The sequence below is a fragment of the Myotis lucifugus genome, unplaced genomic scaffold (genome assembly GCF_000147115.1).
Source record: "Myotis lucifugus unplaced genomic scaffold, Myoluc2.0 scaffold_193, whole genome shotgun sequence".
NCBI lineage: Eukaryota > Metazoa > Chordata > Mammalia > Chiroptera > Vespertilionidae > Myotis > Myotis lucifugus.
This window is the reverse complement of record NW_005871241.1, coordinates 2435766-2454370: the sequence shown is the minus strand read 5'-3', so window position 1 is coordinate 2454370 and position 18605 is coordinate 2435766. Positions and strand designations below refer to the sequence as shown.

At 38.9% G+C, this 18605-nt stretch overlaps 1 protein-coding gene across 1 annotated transcript; it reads right to left on the bottom strand.

The window, feature by feature from the left end:
• Nucleotides 1-31: 31 nt before the first annotated feature.
• BTG3 (BTG anti-proliferation factor 3) lies at nucleotides 32-16041 on the bottom strand. The gene is made up of 4 exons (XM_006097010.3): nucleotides 15864-16041; nucleotides 11378-11515; nucleotides 5093-5300; nucleotides 32-702 (listed from the first exon to the last, which is right to left on the bottom strand). Exons 1-4 carry the CDS (start codon nucleotides 16034-16036, stop codon nucleotides 460-462), a joined length of 762 nt encoding a protein of 253 aa, XP_006097072.1. The 5' UTR covers nucleotides 16037-16041; the 3' UTR covers nucleotides 32-459.
• Nucleotides 16042-18605: the final 2564 nt, after the last annotated feature.

The following is an 18605-nucleotide window of genomic DNA, read 5'->3' as shown; positions in this document are numbered from 1 at the left end:
TTTATGCACAGAACAGAAGCACACATTGTCATGCCTCAAACTACTTTTTATTTGCAACTACATGATTTCACACAATTCTTCTAAACAATAACATAAAATATATTTCCCTGCGTATAAATAACTTACATACTCTCCATAAAGTAAATGCTCAAAGGTGCTATTATAACAGATCGCCCACTCCTACACTGTTCTCGTATGCAACAGAGTTGATGCACAATATATAAATACTCAAATCCAATATTAAAAACTCAGGCACTTGACTAACTTTAATAAAATTTCTCAAACTATACCAACATATCTAAAGTGCATATATTTTTTAGAAAGATTATTCTCAATAACTTCTCTATAAAAATAAGTTTGATGGTTTAACCCATCTAACTTTACTACTATGAGTATGAACTTTTAATATGCAGTCAGGCTTATTCTACCTTCTCTCAACACCAATAGAATCAAAAGCAGCTAGTGAGGTGCTAACATGTGAGGATTAATCCAGTGATTCCGGTCACAATGCATTCCAGGAGGAGGTACCCATGTTACTGGAATTGGGCGGTATGGTTTATTATTCTTCCTTCCCTGATGTGGATAACCAAATGGAACAGGCGGAGGGTAGTGACACTGATGGCCATTCCCTCGGTACATCCCTGGCTTTTTTCTGGGCAAAGGGTGCCACATTGGAAGAGGTGGGAATATCAATTCTGAAATCTGTAGGAAAGAAAAAACACTAAGTTAATTCAGAGGAAAAATTAGTCATGTGTTATGTAAAACTAATTGAGTTTCTAGATTCCTCATTAAAGAAAAACAAAATCACTCACCCACAACCCTAAGAATGATATTCCTATGGTCAAGTCTAAATACAGGGTGGGCCAAAAGTAGGTTTACAGTTGTGAGTATGCAACCAAGTTTATTCTTGTATTATTATTAACTAGAGGCCCGCTGCATGACATTTTGTGCAGGGGGTGTGTGTGTGTGTGTATGTGTGTGTGTGTGTGTGTGTGTGTGTGTGTGTGTGTCCTTCAGCCCAGCCTGCACCCTCTCCAATCTGGGACCCCTTGAGGGCAGTCTGACATCCCTCTCACAATCCAGGACTGCTGGCTCCCAACCACTCGCCTGCCTGCCAGCCTGATCATCCCCCTAACCACTCCCCTGCCAGCGTGATCAATGCCTAACTGCTCCCCTGCCGGCCCGATTGCCCCCAACTGCCCTCCCCTGCCAGCCTGGTCCCCCTTAATTGCCCTCCCTTGCCAGCCTGGTTGCCCCCAACTGCCCTCCCCTGCAGGCCTGGTCCCCGCAACTGCCCTCCCCTGCTGCCCTGATTGCCCCCAACTGCCCTCCCCTGCTGGTCATCTTTGACCACATGGGGGCAACCATCTCTATGTTGGAGTGATTGTCAATTTGCATATTACCTCTTTATTAGATAGGATTATTGCGTTATTTTCAGTATGAACACCTGTTAACCTATTTTGGTCCAACCCTATATGTTAAAAACCTTATATATGATAAGTAATTAATCAGTGTTTTCTGAATAAATGAGAATTAATAAACACAGCACTCTGAGGCAACCAGGAAAAATCAAAACACAGAATGAATGGAAGCTTGTAAGGAGGTGCCTTTATTATTTGGGGTAGGCAAAGACTTCTTCCAGGGGATACAAAAAACACAAGGAAAAACTTTGATAAATTTGACTTCATTAAAATTTAAAATCTCCCTATATTTTTTTATAAAAACAGAAGACATTTAGCTTTTATGTTTAGGTCTATGATCCATCTCAAATTAATTTTTTAATGTATGGTGTCAGGTAGCAGTTAGGTTCTTTTTTAAAAAAATATATACATTATCCAATTGTTTCAGTATCAAGTTCTTAAATACTTTTCCTATTGAATTGCTTTGGCACTTTTATTTTAAAAAGACTGTTCATCTGTTGATGTATTTCTATACTCTCTATTCTGTTACATGAATATATCTATGTATCTTTAAACCATTACCACACTTTGATAAATATAATGGCTTTATGTGAGGCCTCCAAGTTGATTCTCTTGTAAGTTTTAGAATCTATTTGTCTTTTGGGATTTTGATTGATATTGAGTTCAATCTATAGATCAATTTGGGGAGAAATGACATAATCTTCACTTCTTAATTAGTGGAGAGTTATCACTGAAGGTACCTTTCAGAAAATACAGACTCCTCAGAAACAAAGACCCCAAGCTAAGAATTATTGTCCTTACTTTGATAAATCTTTTATCTTGGCAATGCGAGGTTCAAGATGAAAAAGTAGATAGGGCCCTGGGAAGGTAGCTCAGTTGGTTAGAGCATCATCCCAATACACCAAGGCTGAGGGTTCGACCCCGTCAGGGCACATAGGGTAGGCTCGGTTGTCTGGAGGGGCCTACCGATGCGCCATCGTGCAGGTCCAATCCCCGGTCAGGGCACATACAAGACTCAACTAATGAATGCATAAGAGTAAGTGGAACAACAAATTGATGTCTGTCTCTCTTCTCTCTTTCTCCCCCTTCTTCTCTCTCTCAAATCAATCAATAAAAAATTAAGTTAAAAAAAAAGTAGATAGGAAGGAAAGATTAAAATTGGCCACTTGCACCAGAGGCCTACACAATGGTGTACAAACAGGCTTCTCTGTTCATGAAATTTTTTGTTAATGGCTACAATGTCAAAGAGAAATGTTTTACTTAAAATACAAAAGAGACTTTCATTTCCTGATACAGTCTCTCAACATGGGGGGAAATAAATACAATTTTAAAATAAAATTTAAAAATTAAAAGTCAACTTATTTGTAAAATATTAGAAGCAATCAGTTAAATTTGAGACTTACATTTTTGCTTTGTTGAGTAACAACAAAATTCTGATATAAAACTGCCACATATTCAAATGAATCCCATGTAATTTAACAATAGTAATTTACAGTATATAATATATATCATGCAGAGAAAAAAAAAAGCCCAACATATTTAAGGCAAAGGTCTTAGAAATGATCCCTGAAATACAGCTATTACATTAATTTATCTATATGGGAAATCCCTCAGAAAAAATATAAAAATAACTGGTAATGAGTTTCTCCATGGGAGGGCACAGGACTAGTGGTTGAAGGAAGACTTGTCACTATTATACTCTTATACTGTTTGTTTTTAAAAGCAGGTGCACATGTTATCTATTACACATGTATACATATGTCCCTAAAATGTAATTATTTCAGAACTATTCTTCCTCTTAAACCTAGGAAGGATAATTCAACTGAAAAATAGAATAAGAAATTAAGTTATACCGAAAGAATGTTCATTATATAAGTGTATGCTGAATTTAAAGGTTTAGTTTTTCAAACTCAAAACTCTGATTTCTTACTCTTTACGGTCTAAATTTTCATTTCAGTCCAAATCTGACTCTACCGTGAACCTGGTATGTTTCATTAAGTCTAATTAAGACCAAATTAATAAAAATATGTGTATTTAAAAGCATACAGTTGCCCTAGCCGGTTTGGCTCAGTGGATTGAGTGTTGGCCGGTGGACTGAAGGGTCCCGAGTTCAATTCTGGTCAAGGGCACATGCCTGGGTTACGGGCTCGATCCCAGTAGGGGGTATGTAGGAGGCAGCCAATCAATGATTCCCTCTCATCGTTGATGTTTCTATCTCTCCCTTCCTCTCTGAAATCAATAAAAATATATTAAAAAAAATAATTAAAAAAGCATACAGTTAAGCCCTTGAACAACAGGGGTTAGGTGCACCGACCACTCAAAAATTGATTTATTAGCTTTTGACTCCCCAAAAGCTTAACCACATTGGTTTCCCTTGGTATCTGCAGGGGATTGGTTCCAGGACCCCAAGAGATACCAAAATCTGCAGATGCTCAAGTCCTCTATCTAAAATAGTGCAGATTAATGCATAGTGAGCCCTCTACATCTTCTAACTCCCAATCTCGGATTGAAAACAGTATGGGCATTTATTGAAAAAAAAATCTACATGTTGTTCAAGGGTCAACTGTGCTCAAAATTAGAAAATGTTTATGTATATAGTAAGGCTCAACTCAAATGATTTAAATTTTTTATTTTTACTTTAAAATATTTTTTCTGTTGAGAAGTACTGTTGTTAACAATTTTTATAAATATATTAAATGTTCTTTGGCATCTACACTAATAAAAGAGAAACATGCAAATTAACTATCACTCCATCACTCTGCTACACCCACCAGCCAATCAGAGTGACTATGCAAATTAACCCAACAAAGATGGCGGTTAATTTGCATATGCAGGCATGGAGCGAAAACTGAAGACGACTGAAGGTGGCGGCGGCCATGGAGCTGGAATGAGCAGGAGGCTTGGATTGCTCCCGGCAACGGAGGAAGCCAAGCTTCCCGCCGGCCCTGTACCCCACTCAAGGAGGGGCTGGGGGCCTGGGTCCCCGGGGGCAACCCAGGCCTCCGCTCGAGGAGCTGGGGAAAAAAAAGGAGGGGCTGGGAGCAGCCAGGGCGGAGAAGCCAAGCCTTGCTGCTGCAGCTGGACCAAAGGCCTGGGTCCCAGGTGCCGGAGGAAAACCGGTACCGGCAGCCAGGGGAAGGAAGGCCTATTTCGCGAATCTTCGTGCAATGGGCCACTAGTGTAGAGTATAAATAGTAAATAGTCAAACATGTTATAAGTGCATGCATGGTAGCTATGTAACTGTTCAACTTAAAGCAAAGGAGATATTGTTTTGGCTTGAATGAAAAATTAACTGAAATATAATTTAAATTATAGAAAAGTAGAGAACAAGAAAGTTGAACCCAAAGATACAAATCGGAAGTGTTAAAGACTACAAAAATGAGTTGTTATATTTTAATAAAAGAATTTTTAAAATATCAGAATGTTTTATCACCACGTTCTTTTTTTCTCTTCTTTGCCACACTCTTTGAAACATGTTTATCCGACTTATTGAATAGTAAAGCAGACCTTTGATAAAGTGACTCAGGATGCCTATTTATATCTCAGAGGAGCCACTTTGTGTGGAAAGGCAAGAACTGTAATCCAGAATCTCAAATCAGAGAAACCAGAGCAACATGGATTGATTTGGCATGCCCTGCTCAGGGACCTTCAATATGCTATTTCATGATTACCTGGTACATGGGGCTTGGAGTTGCAGTCACCGAACTGGATTTCACCTCTACTTCCTTACTTGTTTCTTCATCTGAAGAAGACGATCCTGAATGATAATCAGAGGTAACCTTATCAAGGGCCCTGGTAACTTTCTTAGAGATCTCATCCTTGTTCTCATCCTCATTTTCAAAGCTGGCAACAATAAATGCATTGTTTTTTTCTCCATACCTAAGAATTAAAAAAAAGTAAATAAAAATCTTACAAAAGCTTGAAGTCATAGCAACAAAGCAAGAAATATCCATAAAAACAATTAAACTAGTCTGGGCATGTCAGTGGTCCAATGCAAAGAAGGAACCCTCCCAGAACTTGATCCTACATATATATAGTATCCTAATCCAGCTCCCTGCCCACAGGCAGGCCACAATTCTGTTCCTGGTCTATTCTCTTTCCCAATTTTCTTTTCTATTGCCTAATAAAAATAGTTAAGAGAAATTCATTGTTTTGATTACATTTTGTATGTACCATTAAAGTGGAAATACAGTAAAATTTTCCAATGTATTTTTAACTGACCCTGTAATATAGTTCCCAATAATTCAAGTCACAAATCAACTAGACATTTCCTATGAGTTTTAATTTTACCATGATTAATAAAAAAGGGGCCTGTGTTTCCTATATCCACACTGACAAAAATAAGAACTGAGGCAACTGCTGAGGTTAAAAAAAACAACACACCTATTGTTGAGGAAATAAAGGGGTTTTGCTTGAATTATACTACTTACCTCATACAGATTCCTATGATAATTGCTCACCACTCATTTTCATGTTTGTTAAAAAGTAAAACAAATAAGCCTTTTTATCCTTCCAAAGCATGATTTTTAAAACAAATTTCCTTTATTGATTGGTTTTAGAGAGAGGGGAAGGGAAAGAGAAATATCAATTTTTTGATCCAGCTGAAATAGGAATTTTTAGGGGTGAAAAAGTCAGGTTTTAGGAAATTTTAGAAATCAAGGGGACCATGGAAGAAGCACAGGGCTGCAGAGCAGCAGAAGGTATATTTCCATAGAATAGGGGGGCTGAAAAGCTGCAACAGGTACATTTCCATAGAATGAGGGAGCTGGAACAGCAAAAGGTCTATATTTACAAAAAAAGGGAAGGAAGCCCTTCATCCAGAAGGAGAAGAAGAAAGCCCAAAGGGAATAGGAAAACAGTAAGAAAGGAGGGGGTTAGAACCTTATATGTCCCATGTGAGGTTCGACCTTTGAGCCCAGGAGTTACTATAGTAACCAGTCCAAGGGAATTTTGTGCACCAGACTTCTAGTCTATAATAAGGTAAAAGTCCTAACTGCAATAAAGCTTTTGAAAGTCTGTATAGAAATTAAGTAGTCTTATAGGTGAGTTCTGTGTCTTTATATAGTTGTTCTATCTTCTGTTCACACAGACTAAGTTGAGCCATAAATGCTACCTAAATATGGTGGATAACTCCCTTTTCTATTCTTTTTCAGTTTACCTCATAAAAGGAGCTGCTACAGGATGGCAGAAAGAGCATTGGACATGTTCTGGTTCTGGCTCTGCCATTAACTAGCTCTGTGGCTAGGGGCAAGTCATTTAGTCTCTCTAGGCCTCAGTTTCCTATCTGCGGGGTCAGGAAACTGGAGCTGATTGGATACTGGTTAGTCTTGGGCTGGTGATTCTTCTTAGTATAAATACTAGAGGCCCGGTGCATGGATTCGTGCACTGGTGGGGTCCCTCAGCCTGGCCTGCGACCTCTGGCAATCCAGGACCGCTCGGGGGATGTTGGAGAGCCGGTTTCGGCCCAATCCCCGCAGGCCAGACCGAGGGACCCCACTGATGCACGAATCCGTGAACCCAGCCTCTAGTATGCATATAAGATCTTTGGTTAATCTCTTCCTCCACTCCGCCTCCCCCCTTCCCTCTGAAATTCATCCATCTGTTCCATGTTTCTATGCCTGTGGTTTCTGCTCCTGTGTTGAGTGTCTGCCCCCTGGTGGTCAGTGCACGTCATAGCTACCAGCTGGTTGCTTAGGCGTTTATATATATATAGGCTAGAGGCCTGGTGCACAAATTCATGCACGGTGGGGTCCCTCTGGGTGGCCTTCAGGGATCGGGCCAAACCCGCAGTACAACGCCACCTGCAGCTACTACCTGCCGCTCCCACTCATCCTAGCCCCGCTGTGCCTGACGCAGGCTCGTGCCCAATCAGTCCCAACAGGGAGAGGCTCACGCTGCCACAGCAGCACTCACCAGCCATGAGCCCTGCATCTGGCGCCCTCTCAAGGGGAGTGGCCTGCAGGATCAGGCTGAAACCGGCTTTCTGACATCCCCCGAGGGATCTCGGATTGCGAGAGGGTGCAGGCCAGGCTTGCTCAGTCCCAATCGGCCGGACCCCAGCAGCAAGCTAACCTACTGGTCAGAACATCTGCTCCCTTGTGGTAAGTGCATGTCATAGCAACTGGTCGACCAGTTGACTGTCTGCCCCCTGGTGGTCAGTGCATGTCATAGCGAGCAGTTGAGCAGCCTTAGCATATCATTAGCATATTACGCTTTGATTGGTTGGTTGGTTGTTCTGCCATTTGGTCTATTTGCATATTACCCTTTTATTATATAGGACTAGAGGCCCAGTGCACAAAAATTTGTGCACTCAGGGGGAGGGGTCCTTCAGCCCAGCCTATGCCCTCTCGCAGTCTGGGACCCCTCGGGGGATGTCCACCTGCAGGCTTAGGCCTGCTCCCCAGGGGATCGGGCCTAAGCTAGCAGTCAGACATCCCTCTGGCAGCCTGGGAGCCCTCAGGGGATGTCCACTTGCCAGCGGGGAGCAGGCCTAAGCTGCAGTCGGACATCCTTAGCGCTGCTGAGGCAGGCGAGGCTCCATCGACCACCACTGTGCTGGCAGCCGTCAGCCTGGCTTGTGGCTGGGCAGAACTCCCCCTGTGGGAGCGCACTGACCACCAGGGGGCAGCTCCTGCATTGAGCATCTGCCCCCTGGTGGTCAATGTGTGTCATAGTGACCAGTCATTCCCAGTCGTTCTGCTGTTAGGGTCAATTTGCATATTACCCTTTTATTATACAGGATGCCTGAACATCTGGGCCAAGTTCCTCATGATACAGAATTCATGTATTATAATTTCAAGTTTACTTAGCATAGGGTTTTAGCAATGGAAATTTACCCTTCTGTCCTCTCAAGCATTTAAAGATTAAGTAAATCTTGATATAATAAAAGGTTAATTCATAGGTTAATGTAAATATTAACAATGGGCTTAGGCCTACCCTTCAGTTTTGCCCATTAATGGAGTCAAAATTCAAGCAAAACAGAAAGGCAAGAAATTGGAGAAAAATCTGTCTTTGTAGAAGCAGAAACCTAAATCAAGGGCAGACATCTAACGATTGAAGGATCAGCTGTATTAACTCAGATTTCTTTGACATGCAATTTCAATTAGGTTCTGTAACTTTCCCTTTGTAGTATTTTGGTATGAGTGCTCTCTTCATGGTAAGTGAAGCTGTTTTCTATATTACAGTAACATTAGAATGTGTAGTTAATTCCTTAGAATTAGTAGTGAACAATTTTTAAACTTTCTATTTTTCAATGACACACTACTAAAACAATAAGGCCAATTTAGTTAATTTGAAACAAATCAATAGTATCTAATGCTCTTTATCAGGAAAAGAAAGGATCATAGAAATTATTATTTTTTTTGCTTCTACCCCTATCTCATCACCAATTTAATTTAAACAATTCTTTATTGTTTAAAGTATTACATATGTCCCCCTTTTTTCCCCACTGACCCCTCCAGACCCTCCTCCCCAGCCTTCAGCACCCTGTCTTTGCCCCTGGGTTATGCATATATGCATACAAGGTCTTTGGTTGATTACCTCCCACCCTCCTCGACCTTCCCTCTGAGATTCCACACTCCATTATTTTTTAAAGGTATAGAAATATACTGAGTAGATAATAAAGCTGCCAGATTCTCCTTATTGGAAAGATCTATTATCTATTCTGTATCCTCTCAAATATTTCACTAAGTAATAAACTTTTTAAGTATATAACACTTGGCATCCTTCCAATACTTTATCCTGATGGAGTAATTCTGACTCTGAAGAATGTTCTCTTTCAGTGCATTTCAATTTTTTCATAACCTTAGCTAGTCTCTAGTTATTAGTTATTTAGTAATTATTTTTAATGACTCATATATTTATTCAATTCTATAACTGTTAGATCACATGTGTTTTAATTTTTAGAATATTTCTTTCCAGTTTTGATCCACAAGCACTAATCACTATCTCAATCTTCTCTATTAACTTACAGTATAACCTCTACTCATCTTTCATTTTGGGAGTTCTATTATCATTGAATCACCACATTTTGAAGGTGATGTGAAGAAAAAAAAAAATCACAACACAGCCAACATTTGGCAAAATTTTAATCACATATAAATTAGAAGGCTACTGAATGTAAAGATTTTCTTATGTTAACCAGATGAAAGCACAGTAATTTTTCATTATCTGGCCAAGTAATGAAGTACCCACTTAAGCAGAATGTCCACATAACTAAAGCTTTTATCTTCAGGTGCCAAGATTTAGTTTAAACATTTCAAATAATTATGTCCAAAACGTTTATATAATTACAGAACTTCTTAAACATCTTTGGACATAGAAACTTTCCCTAATGATATAAGATCATTGTATTAAACATTCATTTAATACACTTGTACTAACTCTTCAGTTTTTTTGCTTCCACCTCTATGTGAAACTATATGACCTTTTTTATTTTGTAGCTTGAATAGTATGAACAACCTTTCAAATGATGCTTATAATTTTTTATTAGTTGAAAACTACACAACTACTTAAAGAACTGTGTTAAAGTAAGAGTCAATCAGGATCTAAATGTGGGCCTAATAAAAATGCAAGCAATTTAATATAGTAACTTTGTGAGAGTTATTTCTTGTATACTGAGATCTTCTACAAGGGTCCAGTGGCCAGTCTTTAAAGTCTGACCCTGGTCTCACTTGAGTCCTTACTTAGTCCCAGAATCTAAATTGTTTGACCTTCTTGGATCAAAAGTTGAGATGTCTTGCTCTTCCTTTTCCTAACTGAGAAGAAGGGAGTGTCAGAGAATCTACTACCTATGCCTGATTTCCCAAAGCAATAGCTTATAAACAGGCAGCTCCAGGGCAGTCCAGACAATTCAATGAAAGAAAAACCATGTATTTTTTTGGCACAATATGTCTTTACCTCCACTTTCATTGTTGGAGATCAGGTCAAAGGTATTATTAATAATATGTATCTTTGAAATTTATTAGGATTGCATCCTAAAGCATCTCTACTACAGTCAACAGGTGAACTGTACCTCAAAATTAAAGAGAATACCCTACAGGAACAACTGTAGAAAATTATTCACAGAGGGTTCCAAGCATCTGTTCATCCTGTTCCTCCTGCCTGGAAATGTCCTTCCCATCTTGTCATCTAGTCAACTGCAACCCCCTCTACCCCAATCAGCTCAAGTACCACCTACTCAATAGTCTTCTCAGCACTCAGCAGAGCAGTAATTTTCTCTATTGTGCCATCAACTGACTGCATTTTGTACATATTTCTGTTGTAGCACAAACCATACTGTTGTAAGCTGCTTATTCTTTCTTCTAATTTATTACATTTTGAACTACCTGAAAGACAAATGGCACTTTCATTTTTAAAAAACCACCACTAAGAATGCCTGGCTCACAATGAATGTTTTTAGAATGAACAAAGTACAATTAAATTTCAGACCTAACACTCACCTTTTACAATTCTGCTCATTTGGGTACAAAAAATAATTTCCATTATGAAAACAAAACCATGAAAATATCACTTAAAAATCAAAAAGGGAGGCAAGGGTAGAAACAAACAAAAACAGAGACCAACCAAAAGTTATCCAGTATTATTTGGGATTAGCTTCTTTCCTAATTTGAAGAGGAGAAAGACAAGGGCACCAACAATGAAAGACGATAATTAACCTTCAGGAGTCTAGGTCTCTAAATTTTACTTCTTGATCCATAATAAACTTGTTGGCAAAGCTTTAGAAAAACCCTGTCCAATCAGTTTATGAGTTTCTTTAGCTACAAAACAAGAAGGTAACCAGTCCTTCACTATCACTCACTATCACCTCCCGAAAAGTACTTTACAAAATCCACATCTGAAAAGTCAAGCAACCAACTTCTGGCCATAAAAATACACAAGCAGGCAGTATCTGAAAGAATTTCATTATGTCAATTACAGCATGGTAATCAGTTCAGCCACCAAATTCAAAAACTCACCGACAGCACACCTCACATGGGTCCACCCACAGAGTGAGTTCCTTTGGCAAGCCCAGGTCACTGTACAAAATGCAGCTATTCTCACAGGCTTTCAAGACGTCAGGATCAACTCTCTGAAACTTATTGACACGAATGCACCTACAACAAAGTGGAATAATGTTAATAGCTTTACTTGAATCATGATCATAAGCCTTGTTATATCTTCCAGTATTTGCCAACATGAATTACAAAAAAAATACCCTGGCAGAGAACTCCAGAGTGTATCTATCCTATACAGATAATAAATATGAACTAAAGGCAAAAAGGCAGCATCAAGACTACCCAGCCTGGTAAAAAGAAAAGGGCATCTGTGTGAGCCCAGGGAAATCATTAGAACTGGCTCTACTTCATTTTACCTAGAAAACACTAATCTAACATGTACATTAACACGTTAAGCGCCAAGCCTGTTTTGTCTTCCAGACAGAAGGTATAGTGTCAGTCACCGGTGACTGACATGGCGCTTAACGTGTTTAAATGAGTAAGGAGTATTAAAGTTGCATGAAATTACTTAGAGCTCTGAAGGCAAAAGTTTTAATAGGCCATGTTTACATATTAGCAAAACCTCTCAACAAAAGACCTCAACCAGTATTTCAAATAGTATTTAGAAATTTTTATGACAAATTTTGATCTGTTATGACCTTATACATCCCAGGTAATAAAATAAGTGTTAAAAATTATGTCCTTTGCCTCACCTATAACTTTTCTAGAAAAGTAGAATCAGTCAAGGACACTGAACTATTCATATCACATACTTAAGATTAAAATATAACCCAAAAGTGTTATTGGCTTATTTCATTTAACTTCTGTTATGCAAGGGTTTTCTTTATTTTTAATAGCTGGCAAAATAAGTGAAAAGATTTCTAAAACAATAGAGCTTCTGTTCCATTATTTTTTAACCTAACAAATATATCTACTGGACAGAATTGTTCAAAGATGGCTCCTAGTACAAATGCAAAAATACATGTTAAAATAAGCATTCTGCTTACAGAAAAAAGGTAGCTACAATGAAAGTATTTATTGCCAACAACTAAGAAATCAATTAAGATAACCCAGGATTTAGTATTAGTGCCAGTAACTTATTTATTGGGTGAATTTAGATTAAGTCTTTTTACCTCTTCCTCAGACTCAAAGTTCTAAATATAGAAAATACACCTGGCTGGTGTGGCTCAGTGGATAGAGTGCCGACCTGGGCACCAAAGGGTCAAGGTTCAATTCCTGGTCAATTCCCCACACCTGGATTGCAGGCTCGATCACCACCCCAGGATTAATGTGGGAGGCAGCCAATCAATATGTCTCAGATCGATGTTTCTCTCTCTCCTCTGTCCCTCTCTCCCTCTTATCCTCCCTTCTTTCCACTCTCTGAAGAGCAATGGAAAAAATATCCTCTGGTGAGAACTAACCAAAAGTAAATAAATAAAATATAGAAAATACAATGTAAATGACAAATAGTAATTATACCATAAATGCAATGACATTAATAGAATAATGTGCCATTTAAAGTTTTTAAAAGAAATTATTAGTTGATTTGTATTTCCCTTTAAAAAGTGAAAAAATTCTGTTGGTAACAGCTAAAATGCATATCTAAATAATAATACAGTGTAGACCCTAGAACAAAAAGGGTTGGAATTGCTCATGTCCACTTATATGCAAATTTCTTTCAGTAAGTACCTGTACACTATTTTCGATCTGTGGTTGGGAGTCTGTGGATAAGTGGGCCAACTGTATGCTATGATCTATGCCATTTTACATAAGGAACTTGAGCAACTGCAGATGTTGGTATCTCAGCAGGGTCTTGGAACCCCTCCCCCAGGGACACAGAGGGGCAACTTAAAATTTGGGGGAAGTAAAAAAGTATACACAGATTTTTTGACTTTGCATAGGTCAACACTCCTAACCCCGCCTGTTATTCAAAGGTCAACTGTAATTAACAACTCTTTCTGAAGGTTTACTGTGCAACAGACAATTTCCTAAATCCTTTGCATGTATTAACTCTTAATTTTCATAATTTCCCTGAGTTAAATACTATTTTCCCCATTTTAAGAAAGGAGGCAAAGAGAATTTGAGTAACTTGCCCAGCATCACAGCTAAAAAATGGTTAATCCAGACCACCAGACTCCAAAGTTCATTTTTATTAAATAGCACCCTATTCTGTCTGTACCTATCATAACATCATTAACAATTTAGCAAATTTAAAGTGAAAAAAATTATTTTACAGCATGTAAGATGCTCTTTGTTCCTTTCTATAAGATGGTCTGTTATACATTCTAATGTTGTTTAGGTTGATTCAAAAGTCCCATGTGCCCTAGAATCAAAAGGAGTTAAGGGTAAGGAGAGATCTTAGATATTATGTGTTTTTGTTATGTACAAGGAGAGTGATGTAGGTTCTAAGCTTAAAAAAATATATATGTAACATAAATATAGAGATTCTGCTTCAACAAAATTAACATATCTTACATATTTTTTGCTGTTTTTCACTCTCTATACTGTGACTACTTATCCATTAACCACTCTTCAAATACAGGATTTCCTTTTAAAGTTGCATAAAAATAGTCTATCAATTACTTATTGTTACCAGTTTAGTTTCCAATTATAAAGTGTAAGAAACATCCATATTCATACATATTTGTACGCATTTATGATGATGTTTCTAGAATATATTTTTAGGAGACACTGTTCAAGAGTATGAATATTTTTCCAGATCTTGATAATGCCAAATTGTCCTCCAAAAGCATCTTACTTGTATATATTGCAGAGAAACAATTTTAATTTATAAGCACTTTAGAAGAAAAAGAACATGTCCTACCTAATCTATGGATCGAAGAGTATACAAACTCTGGTTAATCCTACAATCTATTCATTTTTATAATAGTAACGACCCACCATTAAGTCTAATAGTTTTCTACTTCAAAGATGGCTTAAAAATGACTTAATAATGACACTTCTGATCACATGCCAATTTAATCCTGTTTGGCTAACTTTTCCCCCTCAAGTTTTTAGAAGTAATGGAAATAAAATTATACACTGTCTGACCTTTAAGCATTTACTTGACAGTGTCTCCTTTTTCAGTAATAGTATGGTGGCTTAGCACTTCCATATGCCTTCATCCAATGTCAATTACATCAGTGTAAGCCTCAACAGTTCTAACACACAAAAACTGTTCACTCTATCCATAATGAAGATGTGCAAAAAACAACTAAGAGAATCAAGTGACAAGATAAAAAATAACTTGAGTCTACTTTATATAGAACATCCACATTACTACTTTAATTCACCACATTTTCCAATTTACCAGGAAACCTCTTTGGGTAAAATTGAAAGAGAAAATACATCGATCACTTTGATTCTTTTCTTTTTCAATAGACACAGGCTCATTTGGCTTTTAGCAAATGAGAAATAAACAAATCATATTTTCACTTCCCTTGTTGATTCTTTCAATAGTCTTGTACTTACAAGAACTCAATTTTTACATCACAGAAGTGCTGATTTGTGGAAGAAACTTTGGGGGCAGCAATATGCATAAGTAAAAGAATTTCTGTAATCATGATAGCCACAACTGTTCCACTTTTCTTTTTTGTGGCCACATCCACAAATGGGGCAAGTTTTGACAGACGAGTTTAGCAGAACATTCTCAACCTAGGTTCCTGAGCGGTCACATCAATACTAGGGAGTGAGCATGCTAGGACATGTTCTGTAGGAGTCTGCTCTTCTTGACTTTAAGCTGTAAATGTAACTTCAAACCGAAGTACAAAGGACAGCTTCAAGTGAAAACTAGCTTCTCCCTCAGAGCCAAGGTAGTGGTCACACTGTGGTATACAGAAAGCCCATAAGGATTTAGGGTCAGTTAGACCTGAGTTCAAATCTCAGAGCTAATATTTACCAGTTGTGGATCTTAGGTAAGTTACCTTCATCTATAAAATAGTTACATTGGCTTCTACAATAAAGAATTATGTGTAGTATAAGTGCAATTCTTCCTGTGTCAAGAACGAATTAGGTGTCTAATAAGCTTAGTTCCTGTTTGCTATAAAATTAATTTTTTGAAAAAACATGTAACATATAATTTACTTTTAGATTCAAGGAGACTCATTTCCCTCAACTCCTACCATGCACCTTTATAGATGACAGTTTTGGTGGTCCCCCAGAATTTTGAAAACCCCCAAGTACCTGTGATATAGAGAGAACACACTCAATCAGGAGTCAAACTATAACTACAAGAAGACTAACTCCTGGTAGACTAACTTTTGGGAGCTCCCAAGTCCAGGCAGGGGGACTCCACAACAAATACATGTATTTTCAAATAAGTAAGGAAACAAATACCAAGACACCCCAGAGCTCTGTATTTTGCAGATAAACTATGAAAGGCATGGACTGGACACCCTGCAGTCCTTTGGCTTTGTACTCATTTCAGGAGCTGATCAGCTTCTTCACTTAGTCCAATCTAATCCTTTACCTGTAGGCCTGTCCTTTTGATGGTTTTTCAGGATACCAGTGATTTTTATATTTTTCTTGAAGAATCAGAGTCAATTTCTCAGCAAACCTCTCAACTGCTTCTTTTTTCAACTTATCATGTTTTCGAACTAGCCTTGTGAAAAAGAAGACAACGGCAGCAATTTCGTTCTTCATCTTTCCTGCAAAGATAAAATAGTTTTTCTCAAAACAAAACATAAAAACTGGAAGATAAAGCTCTGCAAAATATTCCTCCTTGCAGCTCCCCTTTGTCCTTCCAATTTTATCTTGTTTCATTGGCTCATATCTGGAGTAGAGAACAATCACTACTTTATGCCATAAAGACCTTATAAAATACGGTTAAAAATCTTATCACTTAGCTCTTTGAAAAAATTCAGTAAAGAGAACACATCAAGTTATTCCTATTGGTTAAAATAAAATCAGAAATATCAAAGAGAGGTACTATAATAATACCACTATATAGTTTTTACTCAATGTGTCAACATTTAGTTGCAATAACTTAAGTTTAAAAGTCTGTGAAATAATTTGAATTTTAAAACACAATACTTTAAAATTCAGTATTGTAGAGCCATTATAGAAAAGTTTGGCATTCCTAAAAGGTTACACATAGGGTTACCATATGACCCAGCAATTCTACTCCTAGCTACATACCCAAGAGAAAGAAAACGTATGTCCATGAAAACTCGTACACAAATGCCCACAGCAGCATTGTTCGTAACAGCCAAAAAGTGGAAACACGTCCACCAACTGATGAATGGACAAAGTGTGGAATATATATGCAATGAAATGTTATTCAGCAACAAAAAGAATGACGTACTGATATACATTACTATACGGGTGAACCTTGAATACATTATGCTAAGAGAAAGAAGCAAGTCAAAAAGAACAAAATTGTATAATTCCATTTATATAAAATGTCCAGAACAGGTAGATTAGTGGCTTAGGGGCATGAGGGACTGAGGGAGAGGAGTGATGTCAATGAGTACAGGGTTTCTTTTTGAGGTTATGAAAATATCCTAAAATCGACTGTGGTAATGGCTGTACAACTCCCTGAATATACTAAAACCAACAAACTGTACATTTTAAATATAAGGATTGTATGTGAATTTTATTTCCATAAAGCTGCTATACTAAAGAAAAAAATCCAGTATGGAGTGTCAGTAAGCATTCTTTCAGGAATCTAAACGATATGCAAAACAAAACAAAAAAAAAGAGTGGGTCTATCAGAACATATTTAAGTGGAAGAGAACTCTGGGTCATCCATAGAAAATCAAACTAAAAGAAATAGAAATTTAGCTGCATTTAGGAAGTGCCTCAAGGAGGAGTCTTTAAATGGCAGATCTGATTTATCATTGATTAATCCATAAAGGCAAAAACAACCTTGTCCTGGGGTTGTTTCGATGTATATTCTGTCTTTATGCGATGAGCTCATTCATTTGGCTGCTGTAACTTGGAGTTATTCAGATGCTGCATTTACTAAGTAGCCAATTATTAAAGACTTACAGCCTCTGCTGTTTTGTATAAACCCGACTAACCTGATAGTTTGTGCTCTCACACATTCAAAAAGTAAAGGTGATTCTGTTAGCTTCCTTTTCTCTTTTCTTAAACCCACTCTTAAAAGTCCCTCTTCATAATATGAGTCCTTTGCTTCTTGTGCACATTCAAACAAGGGCTCTCACTGTGAAATAAATGCTATATAGTTATCTGAGAGGGGTGCTGGCGCCATAGCCACCCTGATCCTGGACGGGAAGACACCCAAGCCCCGGAACCCTAGAATGCCAAAGCCACTCTCCATGGCCAGCCACCAGGCCCAGGCGCAGGCACACACCTCCACCCAGCCCTCCACCACCGCTGGGCAGCCTCCTCCTCAAAGAAATACATGGGAGCCACTTCCACTGTATAAAGCTCTATTTACACACAACCCATGTTATGATGGAAGGGAAAACCCAACGCAATTTATTTATTTTTTAAAATGTTTTATTGATTTTTTTTACAGAGAGGAAGGGAGAGGGAGAGAGAGTTAGAAACATCGATGAGAGAGAAACATCGATCAGCTGCCTCCTGCACACTCCCTACTGGGGATGTGCCCGCAACCAAGGCACATGCCCTTGACTGGAATCGAACCTGGGACCTTTTAGTCCGCAGGCTGATGCTCTATCCACTGAGCCACACCGGTCAGGGCCCCATGCAATTTAATATATGGTTTGGGATAAAAGTTGCTGATGGAACCCCCCTTAGCCTCTGGTCCCACCAAACAAAACCAGGAACCACACTCAGGAAATGTGCCGAACTGGTAACCAGATCCTCCTCCTCATTCATTGAATTGGCCGACCGGGTGCTACCTATCAGAGCCGGGGATTTTTGTTTTCCCCTTTTATGTTCGCTCTGTTCCGTATCAAAAATAAAAGGAAGGAAGGAACCACTTAGTGGCTGCTGTTGGTGGTAACACGGGATGAGTCATATGGAATTACTTTTTTTTCGGGATCGGCTTGAAGGAGCGCTGCCTGGAAGAGCTGAAACGCGAGCCTCCCCACCGGGCAGTATTCCGGGAGGACCGGGCGGCCGGCCCGTCCGGGAGCGGGAGGCCGGCGGCCGGCAGGGCCCCTCCGGCCCGGGCACCTGGAGGCGGCGGCGTGGCCGCCGGGCCTCCTCCTCCCACCCGCGGACGCAGAGCTCCGTGTCCGAGGCCGCCCGGTGATGTCACCCCGGGACGTCGTCGCCGCGA

What these genes read in the sequence shown, in the direction of transcription:
- BTG3 (XM_006097010.3), bottom strand. Translation starts at nt 16,036, where the DNA reads ATGAAGAACGAAATTGCTGCCGTTGTCTTCTTTTTCACAAGGCTAGTT. An exon ending in TCAAAAGGACAGGCCTACAG is followed by an intron (nt 11,516 to 15,863) that starts GTAAAGGATTAG and finishes ACTTTGTTGTAG; the next exon opens with GTGCATTCGTGTCAATAAGT. An exon ending in CCATGTGAGGTGTGCTGTCG is followed by an intron (nt 5,301 to 11,377) that starts GTGAGTTTTTGA and finishes TTTAATTCTTAG; the next exon opens with GTATGGAGAAAAAAACAATG.